General features: G+C 41.3%; 1 protein-coding gene across 1 annotated transcript in view; it reads right to left on the minus strand.

The window, feature by feature from the left end:
- ESRP1 (epithelial splicing regulatory protein 1) overlaps positions 1-23,415 on the minus strand; it is a 28,049-nt gene extending 4,634 nt beyond the window's left edge. The window contains exons 1-13 of the mRNA XM_062568354.1: positions 23,284-23,415; positions 23,058-23,186; positions 22,184-22,297; positions 19,523-19,637; positions 12,821-12,919; positions 12,674-12,728; positions 10,875-10,985; positions 10,653-10,785; positions 10,525-10,567; positions 8,773-9,074; positions 6,969-7,187; positions 4,730-4,928; positions 2,850-3,018 (exon numbers count right to left, since the gene is read on the minus strand). Of these exons, the coding sequence (XP_062424338.1) occupies positions 2,850-3,018; positions 4,730-4,928; positions 6,969-7,187; positions 8,773-9,074; positions 10,525-10,567; positions 10,653-10,785; positions 10,875-10,985; positions 12,674-12,728; positions 12,821-12,919; positions 19,523-19,637; positions 22,184-22,297; positions 23,058-23,186; positions 23,284-23,415 (1,820 nt within the window). The remainder of the gene's footprint in view (positions 1-2,849; positions 3,019-4,729; positions 4,929-6,968; positions 7,188-8,772; positions 9,075-10,524; positions 10,568-10,652; positions 10,786-10,874; positions 10,986-12,673; positions 12,729-12,820; positions 12,920-19,522; positions 19,638-22,183; positions 22,298-23,057; positions 23,187-23,283) is intronic.

The raw sequence follows: 23,415 nt of genomic DNA on the forward strand, positions 1-23,415 counted from the left end.
AATCTCTCAACCCAAATTTAGCTACAATTAGACTAGCAGAGCTGACTAAAGACTACATACTCTTTGGAAAAGACCTATGCTCACAAGCACTACTAACATATTTAAGACAACGAGGACTTCAGAGATGTAAGCACACAGATTTACCCACCCAACTCGGTTCAGTAGCACAAGCGTTTACCATAGGACGCAGAACAGTTACTTTGAGTTCAAGTACTTCCTGAGCCAGATGCAGGCCTGTGTATTCACTAATTCCAATGGAATTTCCTGCCTCCTGAATTTCTTTCATTTGTTTGAACCCGTTTCAGTTTTCAGCTTCCACTGCATCTTTGTCAAGGAATCCCACTAGCATACTACCCACTGAAGAACAACCTTCTGTTTCAATCTAAAATATTGTTGGCAAGCTCTCCCTCACCGCCCACCAAGTTGAGGTATGATTAAATATTTTGACAACATTTGACATTTTAAAAAGGCATTCTTTAAGAGTGATCAAAAATGACATCCAAACAGAATAAAGAGGATCCAACTTACTATTTTAAAGCTACAAATGCTGCAGCAGTAGCTTTCAAGCTTGTGTATGTTAAAGTTCCTATAGCATGTGCTAACAATTGTCTAGTAATATAGTTACTCTTTACTTTCAAAATACACATACACAGGAACTAGTACATCCATCCATCTAGGATTAGATTAAAAAAAATCTCACAAATCTTTGTTCCTTCTCAAAAGCCTGGGACAAGACAGTAGAGACCACTGATTCTGTCAGAACATGTTGCCAGATATAATTAAAAGCTGAACAGAGATATCAAAGACTGACAAATCCTGAATAACTTGCTCTCCCTCCTTACTTTTCATTAGTAGCTCACTAAAGCTATCTTACTAGCACAGAAGACATCCTTTTCTTTACATTGCCAGGTTTCATCACCAAAGCTAGAACAATATTAGGAGTCCAAGAGTTTCAGGGATTTCTCACAAATACAAGAGAAAAATCAAAGCCATTTTTCACACCCCCCACTACCCCAGGCAGAATACTGCGTGGAAAGCAGAACTAACAATTATAAAGCAACTTGACCTTGCAAAACACCTCCTGGCAGCAAGTCAAAGAAACTTTCCTTATTTCCATAAATATTTGCTGGTTTTGTATTCAAAATTTCACATAAATATTCATTATTAGATTTACGAACCATCATCTGATCATTAGCCACCAGCTCTGTATTGCTTTTCCATGCATTCAAATGGATCACTTAGTATAGAGGATACCCCATTCTTTTCTGTTGCATATTTCACTTTTTTAAATTAAATTTCAGAACCAGAAAGTTTCATTTAAGAAAGTTCTGACAGCTATGTAAAAAGGAACCCAATTACTTATTACAATCTTTACAAAGCATGGGAACTCACATGAAAAAGTGAGAATAAGTCTTATTTCTCTAAAATAAGTCAATCCCAAGAGATCACTGCTATTAGTCATAAAAAAGTGGTAAATCAAATGTGCTCCAAATGAAAAAGCAACATCCAAATACCAATCAGATATCAAAATGGAAAGAAGCTAATTTTATTCTGGAAGTTCTACCATCTTTACAGAAGAAAGTATTTCTAATTGCCATAGACTCTACATACAAATGGCTTCCTAAGAATAGTATACAAATATAAAAGCTGAAAATAAAAGGGTGTTTTGACTTGGGATTGATCAGTCTAACATACATCCACAACCCAAGCAGCCAGTGACAGGACTCCTGTGGGATCCCATTCAGTGAAAGGTTTCTGTTGAGCCTGATCCTTAGTCCGCAGGGACCAGAGTTAAGCAAGGCAGTATCTCAAACTCACTGCAAACTATTAAGTAGTTTGGATTAGAATTGAGTTTACTGTGTTCTGATGACACACAACTATTGAGAAACCTGCTTTATACTGCCAGTGGAAATCTGGGGCTTTATTTTTCTTGATCTTACATTAAAGAGGTCGAGTTTGGTAACATGTTATCATAACCTTATGACAGACATGAAGGCATTCCAAAAATTCTCATGAGCAAAGAAAATTTTTATTCTAGTCAGAATAAAAGATAGGTAGCTCACAAATATACTCTTAATTAAAGAAGCAAGAAAACATTGGTACAAATTACAGGTACTACACAGTCCATCTTCTTCCACAGCTTCATGATAAGTAGCTATTTGGACCCTTCACTTGCCATAAAAGCTATCATGAGAAGCTGTTGGAAAGCTTCCAGCATTCTTTAGCAGGTTCCCTAACAGAGGAGTGGTTTATGGCTCTTTCCAAGGCTTCAGGACTGCAGGGAGGAAATGGTTTCAAGAGTTTTAATCCTGCAGGAGACAGCTAACATCTCCAGAAGAGCCAAAAGCCCTTCACAAGAGGCAGGCTAAGGTTGGGAAGAACTTTAGAGGTATTTACAGTAACACTGCATTGAAGCATAAGGGAACACCAGAATTTTCAAAGGTCAAAAGTTACTTTATTATAGAAAGAATCAAAATTTTGGCAAAAGTCATTACAGGAGACCCCAATCTAGCCCTTCTGAAAGGAAGGTGAGCAGCTTCTTTACATATGCAGGAAGGAGTACTGCATACACCAGTTCCTACCAAGGGCACAGTAACATACCTCCAAGAGATGTTGGACAGGAGGAAAAAAAATCCTGTTTTAACTAGGTAACTTAAAATTGCTACCTGAAATACTCTAAAACTTGGGAAATCCCTAGATCCCCTGAAATTGTTTCCCTGAAGAGGATACTGAACAAGCTGTTCATGATAGCCCAAGTCTTTAGAATAATGGACAATGTCCTTCTGAGAGCTTTGTGCATTTGCTGTAAGAGACTTCTTTGTTCCTGCTTGGTTTCTCCTCTGCTTTACCTGGGGTAGTAGGCAGTGTAGTTCATGAAGAGCTGTGCTCCAGCAGGGTAGTATGCTGTGGAGGGCTGGAGCGTTCGTGGGTTCAGGAGCACAGATGGCTGATATAGGGCAGCTTCTGTCGGCACAACTGCAGCAGGAGTGGGAAAGGAGTAGGAAGGGGGTGAAAGGCCTAAAGGGAACAAATGGAAAATAGATTAAGACCTTTCAAATTCCAGCATATATATGGTGTTCATTAGCAGAACAACTCCGCAGTAACTTGTGAAGGGGCCTTCACAAGTTAAGGGGCTCATTTTCTTGCTCATTCCAGAAAATGAAAGTCTCTGGGCCACTGATATGGCTTGACAGCCAAAAGCCAGTCAAAAAGCACAGGTTAGTAACACACACAAAGCCTCCTTGCACTCTGGGAACTTTGGAAAGAAAACACTTTTTTCCTCTTGTCTAAGCTCAGATTTATAAATAAAGTCTCCAGCCAAGATGATACTCTTCTCTACTCTGAGTAAAACTTCAGCATCCCTCCCCCCCCCCAAAAAAAAAATCAACTTGAAATTCCCCAATAAGATACCTTTTAGTCCTGATGTTCTGTTCCCCAAACAGCTCTATTTTCAGTTAACCATCAAGAAGGTGGGAAAAGCCATGTTTCTCATGTTAACGCTCAAGTTTAATTTTGCAATTCAAGGTATTTCAGCAGGAGATGAGGCCTTAAATGAACTCATCATGAGTCCCTTCTCCCTCTTCCCCTCCCCACTAATACAAGAGCCAGTGTACAAAGGCTTTAGGTACCCCTGAAAAGCAAAAATATCTGCTTTAGAGCTGCAGTTAGTGGCTCACTGGCTTGTGGGAAGGGGCAGTGACACAGCAGAAAAGTTATCTGAAGATTACATGTATTTGTAGTTAGAAATGGGAACAGTGCAACCTAAGTAGTTCCCCGAGTCTGAGACTTCACTCGGGAACCCACTGCTCCAGAAACTGTCAGAAGCTTCTATTCTTGTGTAGAACAGCTGTCATACAGGACTATCATTGTCTACCTCCACTTGGATAAATGCTTGCATTGCAAAAAGTGCCAGTCCACTGCAAAACTTATGTCCAAAGGATTAGCTGAAGGCCTACTCTTATAGCTCAAAACCCACCACTCCATACTTTGGAAACAAGGTATTATTTTTCCCATAGGCCAAGATTTATACTGTGTGCATGCTTAGTAAGTTAGCCCTTAAGATTCTTACAGCTTTCTCCACCCAAGTGTTTGTCCAGAAGTCCCTGTTCATTGCAGAACAAGCTCTGAGGAGCATAATTTTACATAAAATACAATTTCTTCAATTCTGTTAGGCTAGAGCTATGACATTGTACTTACACATAGGCAACCTCAATTCCATACAAACAAAAAGCTATGGAAGAGTTCAGTTAGCAGCAGTTCAATAGGCAGAGTACTCACAGTTAAGTCCCAGAGAAGAGCATTACCAATGGCTTCATAAACTAAGTTTTGGATATGAAAGAGCCTTGAAGTGCCTTTGACATGTTCACCATGATACAAATGTAAATACAAATGTAATCAGTTTAAATGAGAAAGTGTTATTTAAGCCCTAGGCAGTCAAATTGCTTTTCAGAATCATGGCTCACCCTAGCCAAGCTGAGTTTCAGGAAGGAGAAGAGAAGTTTGCCAGTGGGAAAGCAAGTAGTTATTCAGTCATAGCAATCCACAACCAAAAGGAACAATCAAACAAAAACAAAAAAAGGAATCAGTGGCTTGCAATCACTGAAAAGGGCTCATTTTACAACCCCCATTTGACACTCCTTTCCAAGAACCAGAATCAGAGTCAAGAAAGCAGCTCCAACACCTACCCGCACATAGCGTAGAGAATTGGCAAGACCCATGCAAAACTTACATGGTAACTTACATGGTGGTGGGGACAAGCCATTTCGATTTAAAGTGCCCCCCATTAATACAAAGTTCATCTCCTCAGCAGAACATTGAAAGACTTCAACATATCTGTCCTTCATAGTCTTCTTATGACACTTCTGTGCAGCCAAAAAAGCTCGTTCTGCAGATTTCATCTGAATAAAAGCATCTCCTGATGGACGTCCCTACAGAGAAAGCAGATAGACATTTACGCTAGTACTTCTGGGAGCTCCAGAACAATACTTTGTGCTGTTAGAAATAGTCTTTATAGTCATACTTTCAGTATCCAAAGCCAAGCTCAGTCATTCCCACATGCCTACTGTGCCTCTGGTTCAAACACTCTTCTTCAAAATGTCCCACTATTGCCAGGGAATCCTAGTCTATCCACTACATCATATAGACATTTTTATGACTTTAGTTTACCACTTCAAATAAGTTAACACACAAAAAAAAAGTTAAGCTATATTGTAACTTGAGCCATGTTACTTCCACATGGAAAATCAGAAATATATGGAAAAGGTAGCACTTCCCAGGGGCACTTTGGTAAGATTTGCTCTCAAACAGTAAGTTTAAGAATGTACAAATGGAATCTGATCCACACTTAATTATCTGTGATTTTTAAAATTCAAAAAGTAAATACAGCCTCAAGTGCCACTATCAAGTATTTTTTGTTAAGCCTGGTATGTGCTAGAATATTTTAGAAGGGCACTAGCTGAAGGCTGATAAAGCAGGTGGGCTTGGTAAAATACAGCCTTATAGACAGCTCTGAAAGGGCATGCAATGGGAAGAATCATCTTAGCCATACACAGCTGTTGGCTTGAAGTAACCAAAAACACAGGTAGAGATCTGAATTCAGCTCTAAATTAAGTTCTAGGCCACCTGTGGTAGTTTCTAAGGGAAGAACATAGCCATAAGCAGTAAAAACCCCAAAACTTTTAAAGAACTTTTGCCCAACTTCTTGTTCTATCTTTCTAAGTCTTCTACCTACTCCCACCATTCCTGGCTTAAATTCCTCTAGTCCTGAACAAGAGTGTAAGGATGGCCATATGCTGGCCTTACCCAAAGGCTGTATACACACACAGCAATTTCTTCCTCCAGGTTCTTCTGTCACAGCTGGTAAGGGCTGATACTAGCACAAGCCATCTGTTTGTGCTTTAGCATCTGCATCTTTTCATTGGTCTCTTCCTAGCCATGTACATTACATATAAATTTCTTTAGCCTTATCTATGGCTAAGTCAAGCCCTCAAAGACCCAGGAATCTTAAAATAGAGTATAACTACAGTCCCTTCTCCCCTAACTCTGCAAATAGAGAAGCCTTACTCCAGGACAAGGAAGCATTTTGCAGTTTAAAACTCAAGCCCAGTGTTGCCCAAAGTAATTTTAGAAGAGCCCTTTTCAACCCACAGTAATCTTCAGTACAACCAGTCAGGGCATCTCAGCAGTTAGAAGAGTTAGTCTTCATCTCCCCCTAACACCACAAGACTATGCAGATAGAAGAGGTTAAAACATGTGGCTTCGTTTCTACCAAAAGTTACTTTAGACAGTTTCCAGGAAACAATGGCAGAGATTGACTATCTGTACAGGTCAATGAGCTGTTAATTTGGTGCTTAGCTGTGAGCATTTGAATGTTAAAAGAAATTAACTATGCAGTTCTGAAAACCCAGAGCTTCATCTACCCATGTGGGACATAGGAAATCCTTTGGCCTCTAGGAGGTTGCAGTCCTGGGTGTTCTCAAAAACACCTGAAGCACATTGTTCAGCAAGGCAAGCAGACACACTCCTTTGTCAGCTACCATTGGCCGTGCTTCTTTGGAAGATAATACTTCATGCATGAGGAATTCTGCATGCTGTTAAGCAGGGCTTTTAGCTCCTACTGCCTATAGTGCTGGATCACAGTTGCTGCTCTGGGAGTGCATGTAGGCAGGCATGTGCCCATCTGGGCACACACACACACACCGAGGTTTGCAGCTTGGCTTCAGACATGTGGGTTGTCATAAGAAAAAGCACTGTGGTGCAAATACAGCAGCTGTTATAGCACAGTTCAGATAAGCTAGTCCATCTATCACTACTACTCTTAGAGCAGAGCTAAAAGCCAATTAGTGTCACTAGTGTCAATCCCAAAGGTGCTCTTCTACTAATGAAGTATCATCTAAAGGACTGTGTTCATATACACAGGCAGTTGGCACAGAGCAGCCAGTGCTTGGATTTTTGTGGCACCTACCAACCTGGTGATTTAGTACCATGTGAACTCCGTGGGTCCGGATATCTGTAGAAAATTCCCCCAAGAACTCCAGGATGTCCTCAATAGTGGCAGTGTAGGGAAGACCACGCAAACGTATGCAGTCTCTGACACTCGTGGGAGGCACGAGCTGCTGAGGTAATACTGGAAGGATAGGTGGTGTTGGGAGAGGAATGAGAGGTGCGGAAGAATACCTGTTCAGCACCTGTGCAAGACAAAGCAATAGGAAGACCCATTCCTTAACCATTCTTCAATTCAGAAGAACCAAAGTTCCAGTCCCATCTTTTTTCAGCCTGGGCAGTATTTTAAAGGAACAGGGAAGCTAATTTCCAGATTTATACCAAAGCAGTAGTACTTAGAATGTAGCTGTTTTTATAAATCTTTGGATCACTTGCTTGAAACAATTTTCATGTGGAACATCTGGGCTGTTATGAAAGTCTAACACCTCTTAAAACAAAACTATGTATTCAAATTTTTTCCAATAAAAATGCTTTAAGTATTCTATCAGCTACAGAGTCATGGGAGATTCTCCTCCCCTTCTTTTTTGCTTGTTAAATAAGCAAGTTACAAACACTATTACCCAAAGCAACTCTTCTCCTGCTCCTGAGCTTTAATATAGAACACTGGGAACTAGAACATATTTTACTTCCAGCATTGACTTGAGATACCACAGTCAAAGTAACACCATCAGCTGGGTCACAGTATTTGAGAGAAATAAAACCCAACTCATGCTTTGAGATTTCTTATTACTAATTTTAACAATTAAAAAAAGCATACACACCTTTTAGTCAAGAGTTAGTTGACTATTCAATCACTTTGAAAACTGAACTACCTCTAACTACATCTGAATAAGATTACGATGCCTTTATGTTTACATGTTTCAGAGGTTTTTCCTCTGAACATAAAGAAACATTACAGCACAAAATGCAGCACACTGAGCAAAACAGTACCGGAGTGAGAGTTGCAACTATGCTTTCTCAGTGTTACTGTCACTTGCAGAACACTGAGAAAGGCACTGAAATTGTCTACATTTGGGAGGTGGGAGGAAAGAACCAAGCACTATTACATTGCCTGGTTACAGTGAAAAGGTTATTGGTAGGCCATAGTTTGCACCATGGACAGGACCTTCTAGGTACATTTAGAAGTATGTTACTGACTTCAGCCTATAAGCTCTGCGGGGAGACACATACGTGCTTCTCTCAGCCTTGCTTCCTTTCCCTGACAAGGACTCTGCAATTGATGCTCCACTGAGCCCAGTTAACACAAGAGGCAGCAGTTTCAAAGCCCTGCCACTCACAGCTAGGCAGACAGTGCTGGCACAAGTCAGCCAAGACCTTTGCTTGCAGGCAACTCAGTCTTCAAATACATTACTCTGAAGTAGCTACTTAGATCAAAAGGCTCTATTTTTCTGTCCCACTGACAGAAAGTAAGTCTTACACATCAAAATTTGTCATTAGCACTCCTGAGAGGACCTAAGTCTTCAGTGGACTTAGACAAACCCAGCATCTCTATAGTACAGCACTAGAGCTATTAAAGGTTTGTTACAACTATTGCTTGCAGGGCTATCACAAGACAAAACCAAGGGTTTAACATATGGAGAAGAAAAAGTCATACACAGTAAGATCTTACATTTAGAGGGAGCAAAACCTTACAGAAATTAGATAGCAGCAATCAAGAGTTAGAGACGGTGGTGGGGGACTTTTCAGTCACAGCCAAGCAGTATTTGCTTAAGCTATTGTATCTCAGAGTTTGGATTACAAGCTTTACAAGTATTTGTAAGCTTTACCTACCTGCTGAACTTCTGCTGCAGTGCTCCTGAAGAGTTCAATGTACCTTTTCCCCAGCAATTCCTTATGCTTTTTCAGCGCATTTTGTGCATATTCCTCACAGGCAAACAACACAAATGCATCCCCTGTTGGCCTGCTGTCAGGGTACGTGACAAATAAGACTCCCTCCTTTCCTCCTGTCACAGGGCAGTGCTGGCCAAAGAACATCAGCACTTCTTCTGCTGTCACATTGAAGGGAAGTCCTCGCATCCTGACAATCACTTGGTTTTCTTTTGATAAGAACTGTGCAACCTCGTTGGAAGTGCCTTTAACATAAGCACAGAAATACTGAAGTTCAGGTGGCCACGTTAAATTGTTGATCAAGTCTGGCAGAGCTACCTCCTTCTCCCAGAGACAGTTTCTGAGCAAGTAGAGCAACATTTGCCTCCAGAGTCAGGGGAAGATGTCCCTGTCTGAAAAACCGTAAATATTACCTTATAGGACACTTCCCATGAAAGTCTAGCAGTGCTGCTCCTTTGAAAGAGGTTCATCCTTACCCAAAGGCAAAGTAGCAAGTACTTACAATACTCAGAGCCCAAGGAAAGCAGTCTATCTTGCACAAGCAGTACCTGTGCTGCCAGGCATCTCTACTTTCTAACTTAGGAACGCCTCCAGCATGTTCTGCAACCACAATGTTTAGGAATCAAGTATCCAGACCATCAGGCTCAAAAAAAGGGCAAATTAAAAATGGCTCAGGAATTCCATCCTATTCTGATAAAACTGTCATCCTGCAGTTTGCCAATTCTGCTTTCAGTATCTCCAGGAGACCAGTTACTCATACTTCTATGTTTATACTACCCTATCCAAAACCAGCTGGTAACCAAGTTTGCACCTTAATACAATCCTTTCACTTAGTTTTCCCAGCTTTGCAGAACTGGCTACAGAAGAAGTTTGCCTGTGGCAGACACACACTATTTTTCCTAGGTTAACATGCAGTGTCATTACTTTCAATAGTGTAACTACCACTAATCCTATCAATTGGCTAAGCATTTGACATCTTCCCCTCCCAAACCTGAACCTTAGGTAACTTAACAAGTTAGCCACTTGTGATCTCGAAAATAAACCGGTCAGGAACTAACAAGGATCTTGATCGATTGCAGATTCTTAACAGTTCATTGGACCTTAATCCAAATTCTGTATGTATGCATTTATAGAAGAATGGAGAGACTATGGGAGGGTTTGTAGGGTAAGTTTTTTAGCCTTTGAATTCAAGGTTTGGAAGTGTTTCCCTTTAGTATTCTCTTTAAATTCTCCCTTTAGTTTGAGATGCAAGCAAAGGTTTGACTTGAGGAAAGTCAGTTCCATAAAATCCCTTGTTATTTACACTGTGAAATCTGTTTGCTTTTACATGCAAGTCTCCACAGCAACAGCAGTCATTGTTTTGAATGACTAGTCTGCTTTTGTTTTTAAGCAATCAATAACATTTAAGTCCTGCCAGTTAGGAAGATGACCTAGCAAATTAAATTCATAGGCAGAATCACCTTGTCTAATCAAATCCTTATTTGATGGACTGCATGAAAACAACAAGGGTGTGGAAGAGACAGATAAATCACAAAACAGCTTGGACTGTTAGAAGAGTACATACTAATCAACATGCCAGCCACCTACTTGCTCACAGAGAGGAAGTGAAAGACCACATCCAGCAGGAGAAGTTTACAACTACAAGTCAGTTACATGTGCTGAATAAACCCTCCCTTCCCACTCCCTAGAAATTACCTCCTGCAATTTTAAGGAAGTCTTCACCTGTTGCCTTGTATACCTAATGGAAAAGAAAAAAGAACATATCATTGACTTGCTATTTGCACTCCTGTCAAGAAAAGGACTTCAAAGCCAGTATCACAAACCTCAATGTATCGATTCCCCATGTGGTGCTTGTGTCTTTGTAGCGCTAGATCTCTATGCTCTTCACTTACGAACCTCACAAGAGCCTCCCCATTCCTCCTACCTTGGGCATTGAGACAGAGTGCAGCACCTCCTCTAGAAGATTTAAGTCAAACAAGGATTAGACTCAGTGACTGAAGCAGACAAAACACTACAAAGGCATGGATACATTCTCAGCTACTAACTTGGCGATATTTAGGCCTTTGAAGAATCTGGCTATGTCCTGGTCAGATGACTGCCATGGTAATCCTCTTGCTCGGATTACAGCATTATCATCCACAAGTTCCATCTTACTGCTGCAGGCACAGAAAAAGGAAATAACACAGAGAAAACAGTCTTCAGTGTCTGCCACACACACAGCACTGCTCGTCATCCTTACTCCAGTCACAAACTTATGTCCATGCTCCATGGCTGCCGGGCAAGGCCAGAAGGTCCTGCCACAGCAGTGAAGGCTAAGAGCTGTCATGAGCCTAAATCACTGCAAATCTCTCCTATTCATTCTGCCTACACCCTTCAGCAAACCTCTACCCTGTTAAGCCACCTCCTTCCCAACTATCCTTTCCCACTTCATCACATTTACTCCTTGAGCTCTCATCTTCTTTAATATTTCCAAATTACACTCTGTTTCTGACATTTACCACTATTTTGTCCTTCTCCATTGTCTAAATAAGCAGTGGATTAAAACTACACACCTGCTCTTACAATTTCAGACAAATGGAATTTGAAGCAGTGCAGTTGTGGTCATAACTGAAGTCAGAGTTTATTTGCACTGGCTTTTTACACTGTCACAATCACAAGCTAAGACCAAATTTCTTTTGGGGTTTAAGTTATCTTTGGCAGAGGAGACTCCCACATGAAGACCTGTCCCTTAAAGATTCTTATTTAGGCCATCTCTGTGCTGTTAGAGATTATTATAGCTACTGACTACACTGGCTGCTTAGCAAGGGAATAGCTCAGGCACAGAAAGCCAGTTTTAATTGGTCATTATCAGTCTCCTTTGTTCTCTGTGTTAAAAAGCATAGAACAAAACACTCAGGGCTGCCAAGGCTGCTGGTCTGGCTATTGTAAGGACAGGGTGTTGCCCAGAAGAGACTTTGGTTCAAGCAGTTGAAGTATCGTTCAGCAGCAGTGAAAGAGGACTCCCTTGTTCTATACTTTGCCTTAAAATACAGAACTGAGGGTGGGGAGAGGAATAAGACAAAGGTGTCACACCTTTTATGATAATATGCCTGTATAGAAACATTTCAAACAAAACATCAATTTCCACTGTCCCAAATAAGATGGGAATCTTTTACCTCACCCCAAGATTTCATTAGTAAAAAGGAAAAAAGTTTAGACCACCACTAAAACATAGCCTCCTGATCACTTGAACATTTTCTGTCAATATTGTTGCACTCTTTTCTTGCCACTTTTGGCTCAGAAACACCAGTATCATCTACCATTACCACAGTTCATTAATCTGGAAGAGGGAAGTCAGTCTTCATGCAAGACAGGAATCTAAATAAGATCAGTTTAACACCAGTCACTTGTGGTACCGCAGAGGAACTACCAAGCAATACTGCTGGGAAAAGTCTGCGTTTAAAATATATAAAGCTTTATGTTAAAAACATGTTTGGAAAAGGACAATTATAAATTGCAAAGTTTATGCAATTTACTGGTGGGGCTCTTGGCACAATATCTTCATGGAAGTGTCTTTCCCATACAAAATAATAGCTCCTGATTACACCATATGCTAGACTTCTCCTGCAATTTGTTTCAAAGTTAATACAGTTACTTCTGCAAAACACTTCAGCTCTTTGTTAATGGCACAGCATGCTTAGCACTCACTGTAAGCACTTATTAGCCAACCCAGAACTGCCAGTGGCTAGCAAACATCATCTAGACCTAGCAAGGAAAATGTCTTACAGCCAATGCAACTTTGTTCCCTTTCCTGAAGGAAGTACCTAATTTACTTCCACAAGCACAGCAAGATAAAGATACTTACCAAGGCCCACTTTCAAATTTGTAATTCACTCTTTCTGGATCTGAAAACCTGTGATCTATAAAATACAGTACAAGTTATTTTCTTTTTCCTCAGCATACAAACCAGGCAGAAGAAAAACAAGCAAATACAGAAAATTTAGTCACTTACTGTATGGTTCAGATATTAGTGTTAAAATAATATTCCCCATATCTTCAACTTGGGAGGCTCCGTATGGAAATGCTGGGCTGCTCTTGTCAAGATTTAAATCTTTATACTGGAGTTAAGTCAATCATCGCTGAATATATTTCTAATTGGCCTCTTGCTAGAGCAAGAAGCTTTCATGTTATCCTTGATACTAAGTCAGCTTCTCAGGGGAAGATATTTTCATATCTTACCATTTTCATGCTGGGATACAACAGCTGATCTGGGTTAGCAGCTGACTTTGCCTCTAACTACTGCCACCTGCAGGAGCTCACTCCAGAAAGTGGCTGGGGACATGAGACCCCCAAATAAGGGCATTTAAATTTAATACGGTCATACATAATGTACAGCTGTAAGAGATGCACTATTGCATGGTCAGTATTAGAGTCTTGTCCTTTGTAATTAACATCTTCCTTAATCTCCAGGGGAAGAAAATAACTATAAACTCCAAAAATAAGATGATTTAACAAATATTTTCTAAACAAATAAATTCAAGTGGAATAATACTGCTTTGACAAAATTTATGAGTGACACCCTCTCTAGATCTAGCCTATTAGCATAAAACTCAGGATGTAACTTTTTGAAGCATTATGAGAATCAGGCAAAAATGCACTGTTGTAGCTTAAACAAGAGATGGAACAGAACCTACAGCCCATATATTCTTCCCCCAGAGTGTTTTGGAGGGAATAGTGAGGATAAGATAGAGAATAGAAAATGCTCTGTCTCTTAGACAGGTTTGAGACTGACCAGATAAAAAGCCGTGTCCCTAAGGGGAGAAAGTCTGATTTAAGCAGCACATTACCATCTTTTTTCATAAAATTTTTAATTGAGTTTACTGTGGTGCCTCTCCCTCTTCCTGTCATATCAACTCTGCTCTATAATCTCACAGTTCTGTAATGCTGAACTACTTGCAACTCTGCTGTCATTTATACAACCACTTTTTAAAAAGACCTCTCCCCATCCCCTCCTTGAGGGCCAAAAGGATAAGGACAAGTACAGAATAAGTGAAATAGAAAGTAGTTTGGGAGCTGGACCTGCTTTGAAAGATTTGCCTCAGAATTTAGGGCAAACAAATCACATGCAACAACCCCCAAGCATAGTTTAGGAGACTCTACTCCTAGCACTTAACGACAGTGAGGAACTTCTTCATTGCAATATCCCTCCCTAAGCCAAACACACAAGCTCATCTTCCCCCGGTGGGGAATAACTAAGCCACAGACACAGCCTCCCTTCACCCTTGCAAAGAAGGTGCCTAGTCAGCACCACGCAGGTGATTCAGAGCACCTCATGGAGCAAGACACAGCAGCACTTCTCCTCCTTCCCCACCACCTTCCCCTGCAGCGCTCACAGCTACATGTGTGAGCTATGCACATGTGGGCATGCAGCCAGGTGCCACAGTTTAATTCCTACTTGCTGCACAAAAAAAAAAAATCACTAAAATCACTACAAGCAATCAGTCAAAGAGGGAAACACAGCAGTGTGAAGGGCAGGGAATTTTAAGTGAGGCTATTGCATGAGAAGGCAAACAAACTCCCCACAGCATTTTCTTCAGAAGACATTTTCACTGAAAATATTGATCAAGAGGAGATAGCAGTTCCTTTAAAAAAAAAAAAAAAGCCCCAGTGCTGACAGAAGTGATGACCAAGAGTTCCAACTCTGGAGTCAGTTGTACCAAAGATCTGATATATAAATGCAGGAGGGGAGGAACAAATTCATCAACACTAATGGGGGGGGGGGAGAGACAGGAAAATCTCACACCTTTCCCTCCAATTATCTGGAAGCAGGGATTTTTTGTGAGATTGGAATATTGACTGCTTTCTGCACATACAAAGGAACATCAACCAAGTGAAAACCTGAATTCTAATAACATATGGCTGTCTACATACAGGCAGACACCTATCATCTGAGGAACTGGAAATTCAGATACTTAAGCAAAAAAGCTGTTAAATGAACTTTAAGAAAATATCACCCACTCTATGAAGTGATAACTCATACATGTTTGTGCACACAAGCACATATTATATTTAAGTTAGCTTTCTCCTACACAAATTGGAAAGTTGATTCCAGTAGATAAGTCACATTTAAAGTGTTAGAAATCAAGGACAGCTGCTAAAGCTCCTATACAAAATATATAAAGCATGGGTGTGTGTTAAGTGAAGCAAAAGGCAAAAGATGCACCCAAATGAACCAGGACAGTGAACAAAACTCCTCAAGTTCTGCTGCTCAGCTGCGGTACCACCTTCTTCCACACGAATACTGCAAGTTAGTAAACCAGGGTGGGGGGGAAAACACATTCAACACCAGGTTCATCTACTTGTACAGGGAAGTTTCTAACACACATCCTCAGGCTCTTCACTGCAGTTTAACCCGATGCTGGTGTCTTCTAAGCCACCTTCTTCCCACACACAGTTTCTTCCATTTCTGAGCCTCAATGCCTCTCCCAACTGAGGCAAAGGGAAAACTGAACATCAGCCACGTAACTTGCCATCAGGCATGGGAGATATGACATGAACTACTATTAAGATTATGTTCTTCATGAATGCTCTTTCCTCTTTGGTTTGTCTTAGGTCTCAGGCAGATTACATCTTTTTAAATACTATTTTGTATAAAGGGAATCTGATATCACCTGGTTCCTGCATACTACCACAAGAAATGTGAACAGAAGTATAAGATGTTCTGGTAATGGCCGTTAATGGGCTTTTGATAGCCAGACTTAAGTATTATTGGTTATGACTGCTCCATATCACAATTTAAGACACAGGTTAACAAGTAAGTTTCAGTTTTGTACCATTCAGATCTTACAGAGCACAAAAATTGCTCAAGATTCCTGGGTTTCTACTAAAGACACCCAGCAGATATTCCTAGTGAGGAGCTATCCTTACAAACCAAGTTCATAAGGGAGCAAAGCAAAAACCAAATTCTGAAGGAAGCAAGAGCTATTTGCCATGTAATGGCTTCTGCATGCCCAATCTTGAGGCAAAGGATGAGTCTTCTGCAGACTGAGTTACAGGATAGTCATGCAAGCTTTGTTCACTCCACCCTGAAGGCATTCACAGCAGTGAGAACTGGCTCAACAAGCTTTGCAAATTAAGTGCAGCAAGTATGGGAGGTACAGCCAGTGCAAAAAGAACAACGTTGCTTCTTTTGTATACTTACACATACTTAAAGAGACTTCAGACTCAAGTTCCTTTGCAGGAACATAATCACCTCTCCCAAATTTTGTTACTTGGGATTTCTTGCAATTGCCCTGCTGTCTCTTCCCTTCCGCTATACTGACTGAAGAAAGTCTGCCGCAAGACCTTTTCCTATGCTAAAAACACTAAAAACTTATCTGAGTGCTGCTGCTTCCTAGTGAAAAGTTAAAACTAGTCTCAGTTTCTCCTTCATCTCTCAAGATGAAGGAAAGATATTGAAGATATTTTAAATGTTTCCTTACCTTGTATTAAAAGATGATTAGTGACTTACATAGAACTTATTTCTTGGAGGTGGTGGCAGGGGGGAACAAAGCTTTCACCTGAGCTCTTTCATTTGGAGCAGACAATTTCAGGTAGTTTGCTAGAAAAATCCCTGAAGTACTTTCTAAAGGAAAAATAAGCCAGCTAATTTAGCACAATATCTCCGTTTTTTCCTCAGAGAGCTTGACTTCTTTGCAAGAAATATACTACCAGGCATCAACTATTTAGTGCTTTACACATTGGAGTACACATCTTGAATGACTGTCATAGGAAATTGTTTCCCCTGATTGTCAGGGACAGTGGAGTATGTTCTACATTACCCTCCTTTTGTTGTTTAATCAAATGCTACCAGTCAAAATAAAAGCCTTTGGAAGTTATACCCAGTTTTCCCTTATCAGCTCCTTCATAGGAGCAATAATCATTCAGAGGAAATTTGAGTGGCATCTCACATGTGGGGACACTGAGACAGAAGGACAAGCCGGGATGTGGGCCAAATCATTCAACTCCTGCAGCTGCCACCATTTATCAACCGCAGCTCTAGTCAGTATGCTACTCCTAAACCAGAGTCTACTTTTCCCTACCTAATTAATGCTAACTGACCTAGCCTAGGACTTTTTTGCCCAGTACAAAGGAATTTTGGAAGATTTCCATCATGCAGCCCCTTTAACTGTAAAGATTTTAATTGTGCAAGAGCAAGAAATCAGAGATTCTGTGCACTAATCTGCAGCTTTGTTTCACCCTACTTCATTTGTTTCCAGCTTGTGTTTTTCCCTTAGCATATCTCCTTCAAATCCACCTTCCTTTTCATTTAAAGTTTGCTTCCCCTTACCACATAACTATTTTAGAAGGAAACTAGTTGTTTCACTTAAAAACCTACACACAAAATTGCTTAAACTAATCTTAATCAGCTTCAACAAAACTTATCACAAGCATCATATGCATGTCCAGACTCTCCAAATGCAATTACAACTCATACAACTTCTGATATTGAGGAGATTAAGTTGGTAAATTTGAACAAGGTGAGGGGGAAAAAAAAAAGTTATCACACTTGGCAGGAGAAGACAAGATTTTACCTTTTCAGTCACTGCATGTTTCTCCTATGTGTTAGGAAACACTCTTGAACAGTATGGGACACAAACAGTTAGTATTTCATCCATGTTCCATGAACAGAGCAAGTTTACAAATAAAAGCATCAGGAGTTACAATCTTTGTGGCCTGTCCTATTTTAAGAACAGAATAAAGTTATTTTTATACCTAAAGAGAAGGGTGTCAGATTCTGAACTCAGACTCAAGTTGAAACCATTTCGATAGGTTGTCCTAGTCTTCAGGAACCTGGAAGAAATACTATTTGCAGCTGCCAACTGCAAAGGTAGATACATTAGGGAAAAAAAGTTAGATAAGTGAAGCTGCAAGCACTACATCACCAAATCCAACTCAGAACAGATCTAAGTTAACACTTCAGCTAGATATAAGCTTAACATAAGGTCAGCCATTGCTCAAATTAAACCCTTCCCCAGCACTATTATTCTATCATTTGTCTTCACCAGAAGTGTCATTCTGTCTCCTGCACCACTGCCTCCTTTTCTGAACATGGTCAAAAAAAAAAATAAAAATAAAAAAAAAAAGGAAAAGAAAAAAAGAAAAAAGTCACTTTCAGATGGTACTGACACTTTAGGGGCTTCCTGTCAGTCACGGAGCACAGGCTGATGTGCTCCCATCTCCTAGCAGGCGGAGAGCAGTCTGTAACCTCTGTGACCAGTGACAGCTCAGGTGCTTGCAGCTATATAGGTGTTTCTGCAGTGGCAAGATGTACATCAGCCATTCATACAGGTAGAGAGCAGAGGCATCTCAAACAGCTGCAGTATCCCATTGACTTTACCATCTCCAGCTCATGTTTCCTATCAAAGAATCCCTAGACAGTGTATTAAGCTTCTCAATCACAATTTAAGATGTCTCCATCATCTGGTTCTAAACTATGCAACAGAAATACCTATTTAACTTTCCTGCACAGTACACATCAGACTGGATTTCTAGGAATACTACTTTCCTTCATAGTAGATTCCTTCATAGTAGGAAAGAGGTCTTTTAACTTGCAGATGGGAAAGAAGAGTAGACAGCCTTATGGTATAAGAGAAATAGTAAGTTTTAATAAAAAAAGATTACTCAGATATTTTATGCTCTGCTGCACAACAGGTACAAAACCTCAGCAATACAGCCAAGGCAAGGCTTGGAGACTAAGACTGAACTATTTCTGGTGACAGACTTCTCTGAGTCAACAGAAAAATGCAACCTTCCAATGGCAACCACTCTACAGACACCATAAACTAGCCAAACATAGAAAAATGATTAATGACAACTAAAATTATTCTCAAATTCCTTTATCCTGCTTCCTAGATGTTTTTGTGGTCACTCTTTCAATAGGGAAGTCAAGTGTTTTCCATTTTTGTGAGCAGGTTTGAGACAAGGACTGGAGCCTGTGGCAAGAAGAGGGGCTGCGAGGGAAGCACAGAGTACCAGTGGCACCCAGAGTCATTTACAGCACCAGTCTCACCTCTGGGAGCTGTATGTAGTATGCAAACAAAACTGAACTAGAACTAGTAAAGAACCAGACAGGACTAGGCTATAGACTACCTAAGCCCATTTTGAAAATAACTGTAGACATCTGTGCCACTGAAAGAGGCCACAGTATACTGACAGCATATTATTGCCATCCCTACCTCACACTAACATCTAACAGGTACAGCCTGCACTGTACTGAGGCTGGATACTACATATACAACAGCACTCCTGTCTTAGGTCCACTCCGGAATCAAGTTTTACTACTGTTCCACTTTAAGGACATTCTCCCCCCAATTTAAGATGGAAAGCTCTCCTCATACTTACCCCAAAATCTAAATCAACTCATGCAATAAGCAGCCCTGCAACTTTAATATTAGGATTCACATTATTTGAATAAACATGTGCTACTTTGAACTTTAAGAGACAGAACTATGAAGACAAGGAAGAAAGTATACAAGAGTTATAGGGTTTTTCCATGGCATCATGTACCTTCTTATGGCTTTTTTAAACGTTTATCATCATGAGAATGCTCAATACAGTTTGAGTTACTCATTAAAGTTATACTATCTTAAAACATATGTTACAAGCTCACATCCATCTTAGAATTCAATCAGAGCTATAACAATAGTAGATATCATCACTGTTAAAAGGATACATTCTGTCATGGCTGCAACATCAAGTTTACTAATGTCAGGTGAGCCAGGGCAACACTTCTTGAACTCTTTTCGCAAGTCAAAAAAGGAGTAGAAGCATTCAGGCAATAAAATATTCTGTAAAAGAATAAGATAACTACTGTCAGCTATGATGAATTTCCTCTTTCTCTTTAGATACCAAACTTTCTAATGATTTCTCTCAAGTAGATAAAAAATAAACAGCCCGTGCTACAGAGAAGCTCACATGGCTCCTCTTAGCCATTTAAGCACGTTTATCAACATTTTTTGCTTAGTTTCCTCTCTAGATGGTTTAAAACAAAATGTGCTTTTCCACTGCCAGAGAAACACTTGCTATTATTACTGGTGCCTCAGATCCAATATATATGTAGGAGAGCAAATAAGTGTTATTGCAACATTTATCATCAATTCTTGATTCCATTTTTAACTGAAAAGAGCCAGAGGGCACTCAGTTCAGTTTGAGCCAAGCAAATTTTGCAAGACAAGCAAGAGATATTTTGGTTTAGAGACAAGGCTGAGTTTCCAGAGCACAGTCACACTTCAAATATTTATTCTCTACATATAATTAAAAAAAACACACACACAGAGCTGAGCACATAGGTTTGATACAGTATAAAAGGTTGTCTGTCCATGCCTGATAACTGCATTAATCACAATCTATGAAGCCAAGAGTAAGTTACATAACTCATTGCAAATAAGTGCCAGTAAAACCTTTTTGCCCCACCACCACACCTACCACACACTTTAATTTAAGCAGACTGGCTGGGACGGGGACGGGGGATTAGAAGAGAAGACTTGTAAGGACTCTGAATTAAAACAACCCCCCTCTCCTTCAATTATTTCTTCATCCCAGGTGTCCTGATCTACAGCTTAGTATTCTATTTGGTTGATGATGCCCTCCAGCTGCTCTCTAGACTTGAAGCTCCATTTCTGTGATTTAATGACTAGTTATAGCACCCTGACATTACAATAGAATGAGAGGACACATGGATGTACATTTAGGAAGCCCTAAGAAAGGAGTTTAGGTTTAAAACAAGTTCTGCTTTGAAAAATATTAGAGCTTATCTTAGCATATGGACAGGTGCATTAGGCAAATTATACCCTTTAAAGGCAAACTTAGGAAAACACAGGTGTACTTGCCAAGACTTCCTGCTCTAGTTTTAGCATGGCTATTTTTCTTCTCCCATGAGAGATCAAGTTCTGTTCTTACTGAAACTCAGTTGAAACAGTTTATGCTGATTCATTCTCTGAATACTGTGAACAGTGAGACAGTCTCAAACTGGGCATCTCAAAAAAAGTAGAAAGAAAAAAAAACATTTACAAGAGCCTAGACTTCTGCACATCTGAGTTTTAGTTATTTTTCCCCCTTGAATCTCAGTGTTTGAGGACTGACCAAACAGCTACTACAGGTCTCACAAGCATCTAGTTTATCTAATCTATAGGCAGCACACAGCAAATTTTAAATTAATACTTTGTCCTGAAACAGCAACAGAAGGTCTCAGTGAAGATTTGATTCCTATCAGTGGCACTGTGGTGATGCATGCAGAAATGGTTCCCTATCTTTGAGGTCAAACAAACTTAAATAAGAATAATTGTAAGAATTGTCCTTTCTTTCAACTGCATTGTTTAACTGCATGGAGAAGCTAACTGCATAAAACAGACTTTCTTTTCATTTATAACAGGTAACAATCTGTTTCCTCATCTTCTCCCAGCCACCTTATAGTCTCTTAGACAAAGTTACATGTTCACAAGATGAGAAGTTAGTTACTTCACTGCAAATTATGCTCATAGTTTCTCTACTAATGCTTCAAAGGTAGAATACAGCATCAACAAATATTAAAAGCAACTCATCTGATACCAGTTTATAACAGCACAGACTTGCAGCATTTCACCTCCAAAGACAAAGCAGCAGAATGACTGGTACATATCAGCTGAGGAAACCCCAGCAGATTGCAAACCAGTGCAGGCTCACAGCAAATCACAGGCCAGGGTTTTACTAGCATTGGGGCAGTTATTTCATGACAAGAAGCTCAGCACATCGCTGCAACTCTATCACTAATGAGAAGTGGGCAGGAGCTCACAACACTGTTAGTGATTTGGCAACTCTAAAGTTATAGAAAACTCTAGACATAGGACTAGTCATCACTCATGGCCACTGTTCAGCTCCTTACAAATACGAGCACCGCCCTCAGAGCGCCAACTACATACACAGAGATTGAAAGTTGCTGAATCCAAGGGGAATGTAAAGTTGCAAAAGGCAGCTTATGATTAAGGTGGTTAATTGTTTTGCAGCCTTTTCAAATCTCCATTTGTTAACCCACTGTAGCTATTACAGTAGTATAATATGTGAAAGCTTAGGAGCAATGCATTAACAGAATAGTCTCTCAAACACTTAATGAGAGAGAGTCCTACTTCATATTTAACTTAACAGGGCACCTCGAGGCTGCATAAGCACAGGGCATTTCTATGCCTTTCACATGGACGGGCCCTTAAGTCTAGTAAGGCTACTGACTGACGAGCAATGTCCAAATTACAGATCTGCAAAACCACCCTCACATTACGCGTTTTAACGAAGTTTATCTGTTTTCTTGCAAAGTTGATCAAGTACAATAAGAGTAGTCAAATTTGAAGTTACCACCACATACCTTTTTGGAAGCTTCAGGATGCAGAACTTGCCTGATGTGCAGCTGTCCATCAGTACAGAAACAGAAGGAAGTACCTACACCAATATTCAGCTCATTGCTCACAGACTGATTAAACTGAAAGCAGGAAGAACAAGAGGTACATATAGAATGGAAATCAGAGTTGTTGCAATAGTCAGTGTCATCATTTAGTACATTATTCCCAGACACAGAGCTGCAATTTCTCCTTTACAAGCCTAGAACTTCACTCCATAATTTTTTTTAAAAGTAGCTAAGGACACGGTAACTTACATGATGGCCCATCTCCAGAAGGAAATGCCCCTTCTCCCCATTCCTAGGGATGTACCCATGCAGACAGCCCACCTCACAAAACATCTCCTACTACAGGGCCTTGGCAGAGCTCTGCAAGGAGACCCAAAGCCGGTGCAGGGAGCTGGCGGAGCCTGTGCACAGGAGCCTCTCGGAGCGCCCCAGCACGTTGGGAAGGAGGAAGGCTTTCAGCCCCACCTTCACTACGAACTGCTCTCCTGCCTGCTTACTTAGGGGCTTCAGGACACCTCCCTTCTTGCCAAAAGTGATGCGCTGCTACAAACCTTACCAGCGGGGCCTGCCAGCACCCTGCCTTTACAAGGGACGCGTAGGGGCTAAGCCTCCACCCCGACGCTAGTCAAGGCTCACCCCCGGCTGCGACCCGGGCTCCGGCACAGCAGCAGAGCGCACCGGGAGGACGCCGGCTCAGATCTGCCCCCGAGTCCAGTCCCACTCCCCAGAGACGACGGGCCGGGCAAGCGGGGAGCCCCGGCCCCGTCCCCCCGAGGCTGCCGTGGGGCCAGGCCACACACAGCTCCCCGGGGACCGGGATCCAGCATGGTGTCACCTGTCTCAGCGCCTGCTCCAGCGGCGGGGCCAGCGCCAGGCTCTCCGCGTCCACCTTGGTGGCCTCCTGGCACTCGGCCGTCAGCTCGGGGCGGTCAGGCCGGACCAGCACGTCGTGCGGGGGCCCCAGCTCCAGAGAAAGCAGAGGAGGGCCGAGTGAGCGCCCGGGCGCGGGTGCCCCGCGGCGGGCCCGGCCCGGGGCGCTCCCTCCTCCTCGCGGGAAATACCTCCTTGCGCCTCAGGTCCACCACTTGCCACAGGAGCCGCAGCAGCTCCCGCTCGTCCGAGCCCAGCCTGGCCCCGCCGGCGCCCGCCGTGGTCGCGAAGAGGAGCACCAGGTAGTCAGGAGCCGCCGTCAT

This window comes from Rhea pennata, chromosome 2 (genome assembly GCF_028389875.1).
Source record: "Rhea pennata isolate bPtePen1 chromosome 2, bPtePen1.pri, whole genome shotgun sequence".
NCBI classification, from domain to species: Eukaryota; Metazoa; Chordata; class Aves; order Rheiformes; family Rheidae; genus Rhea; species Rhea pennata.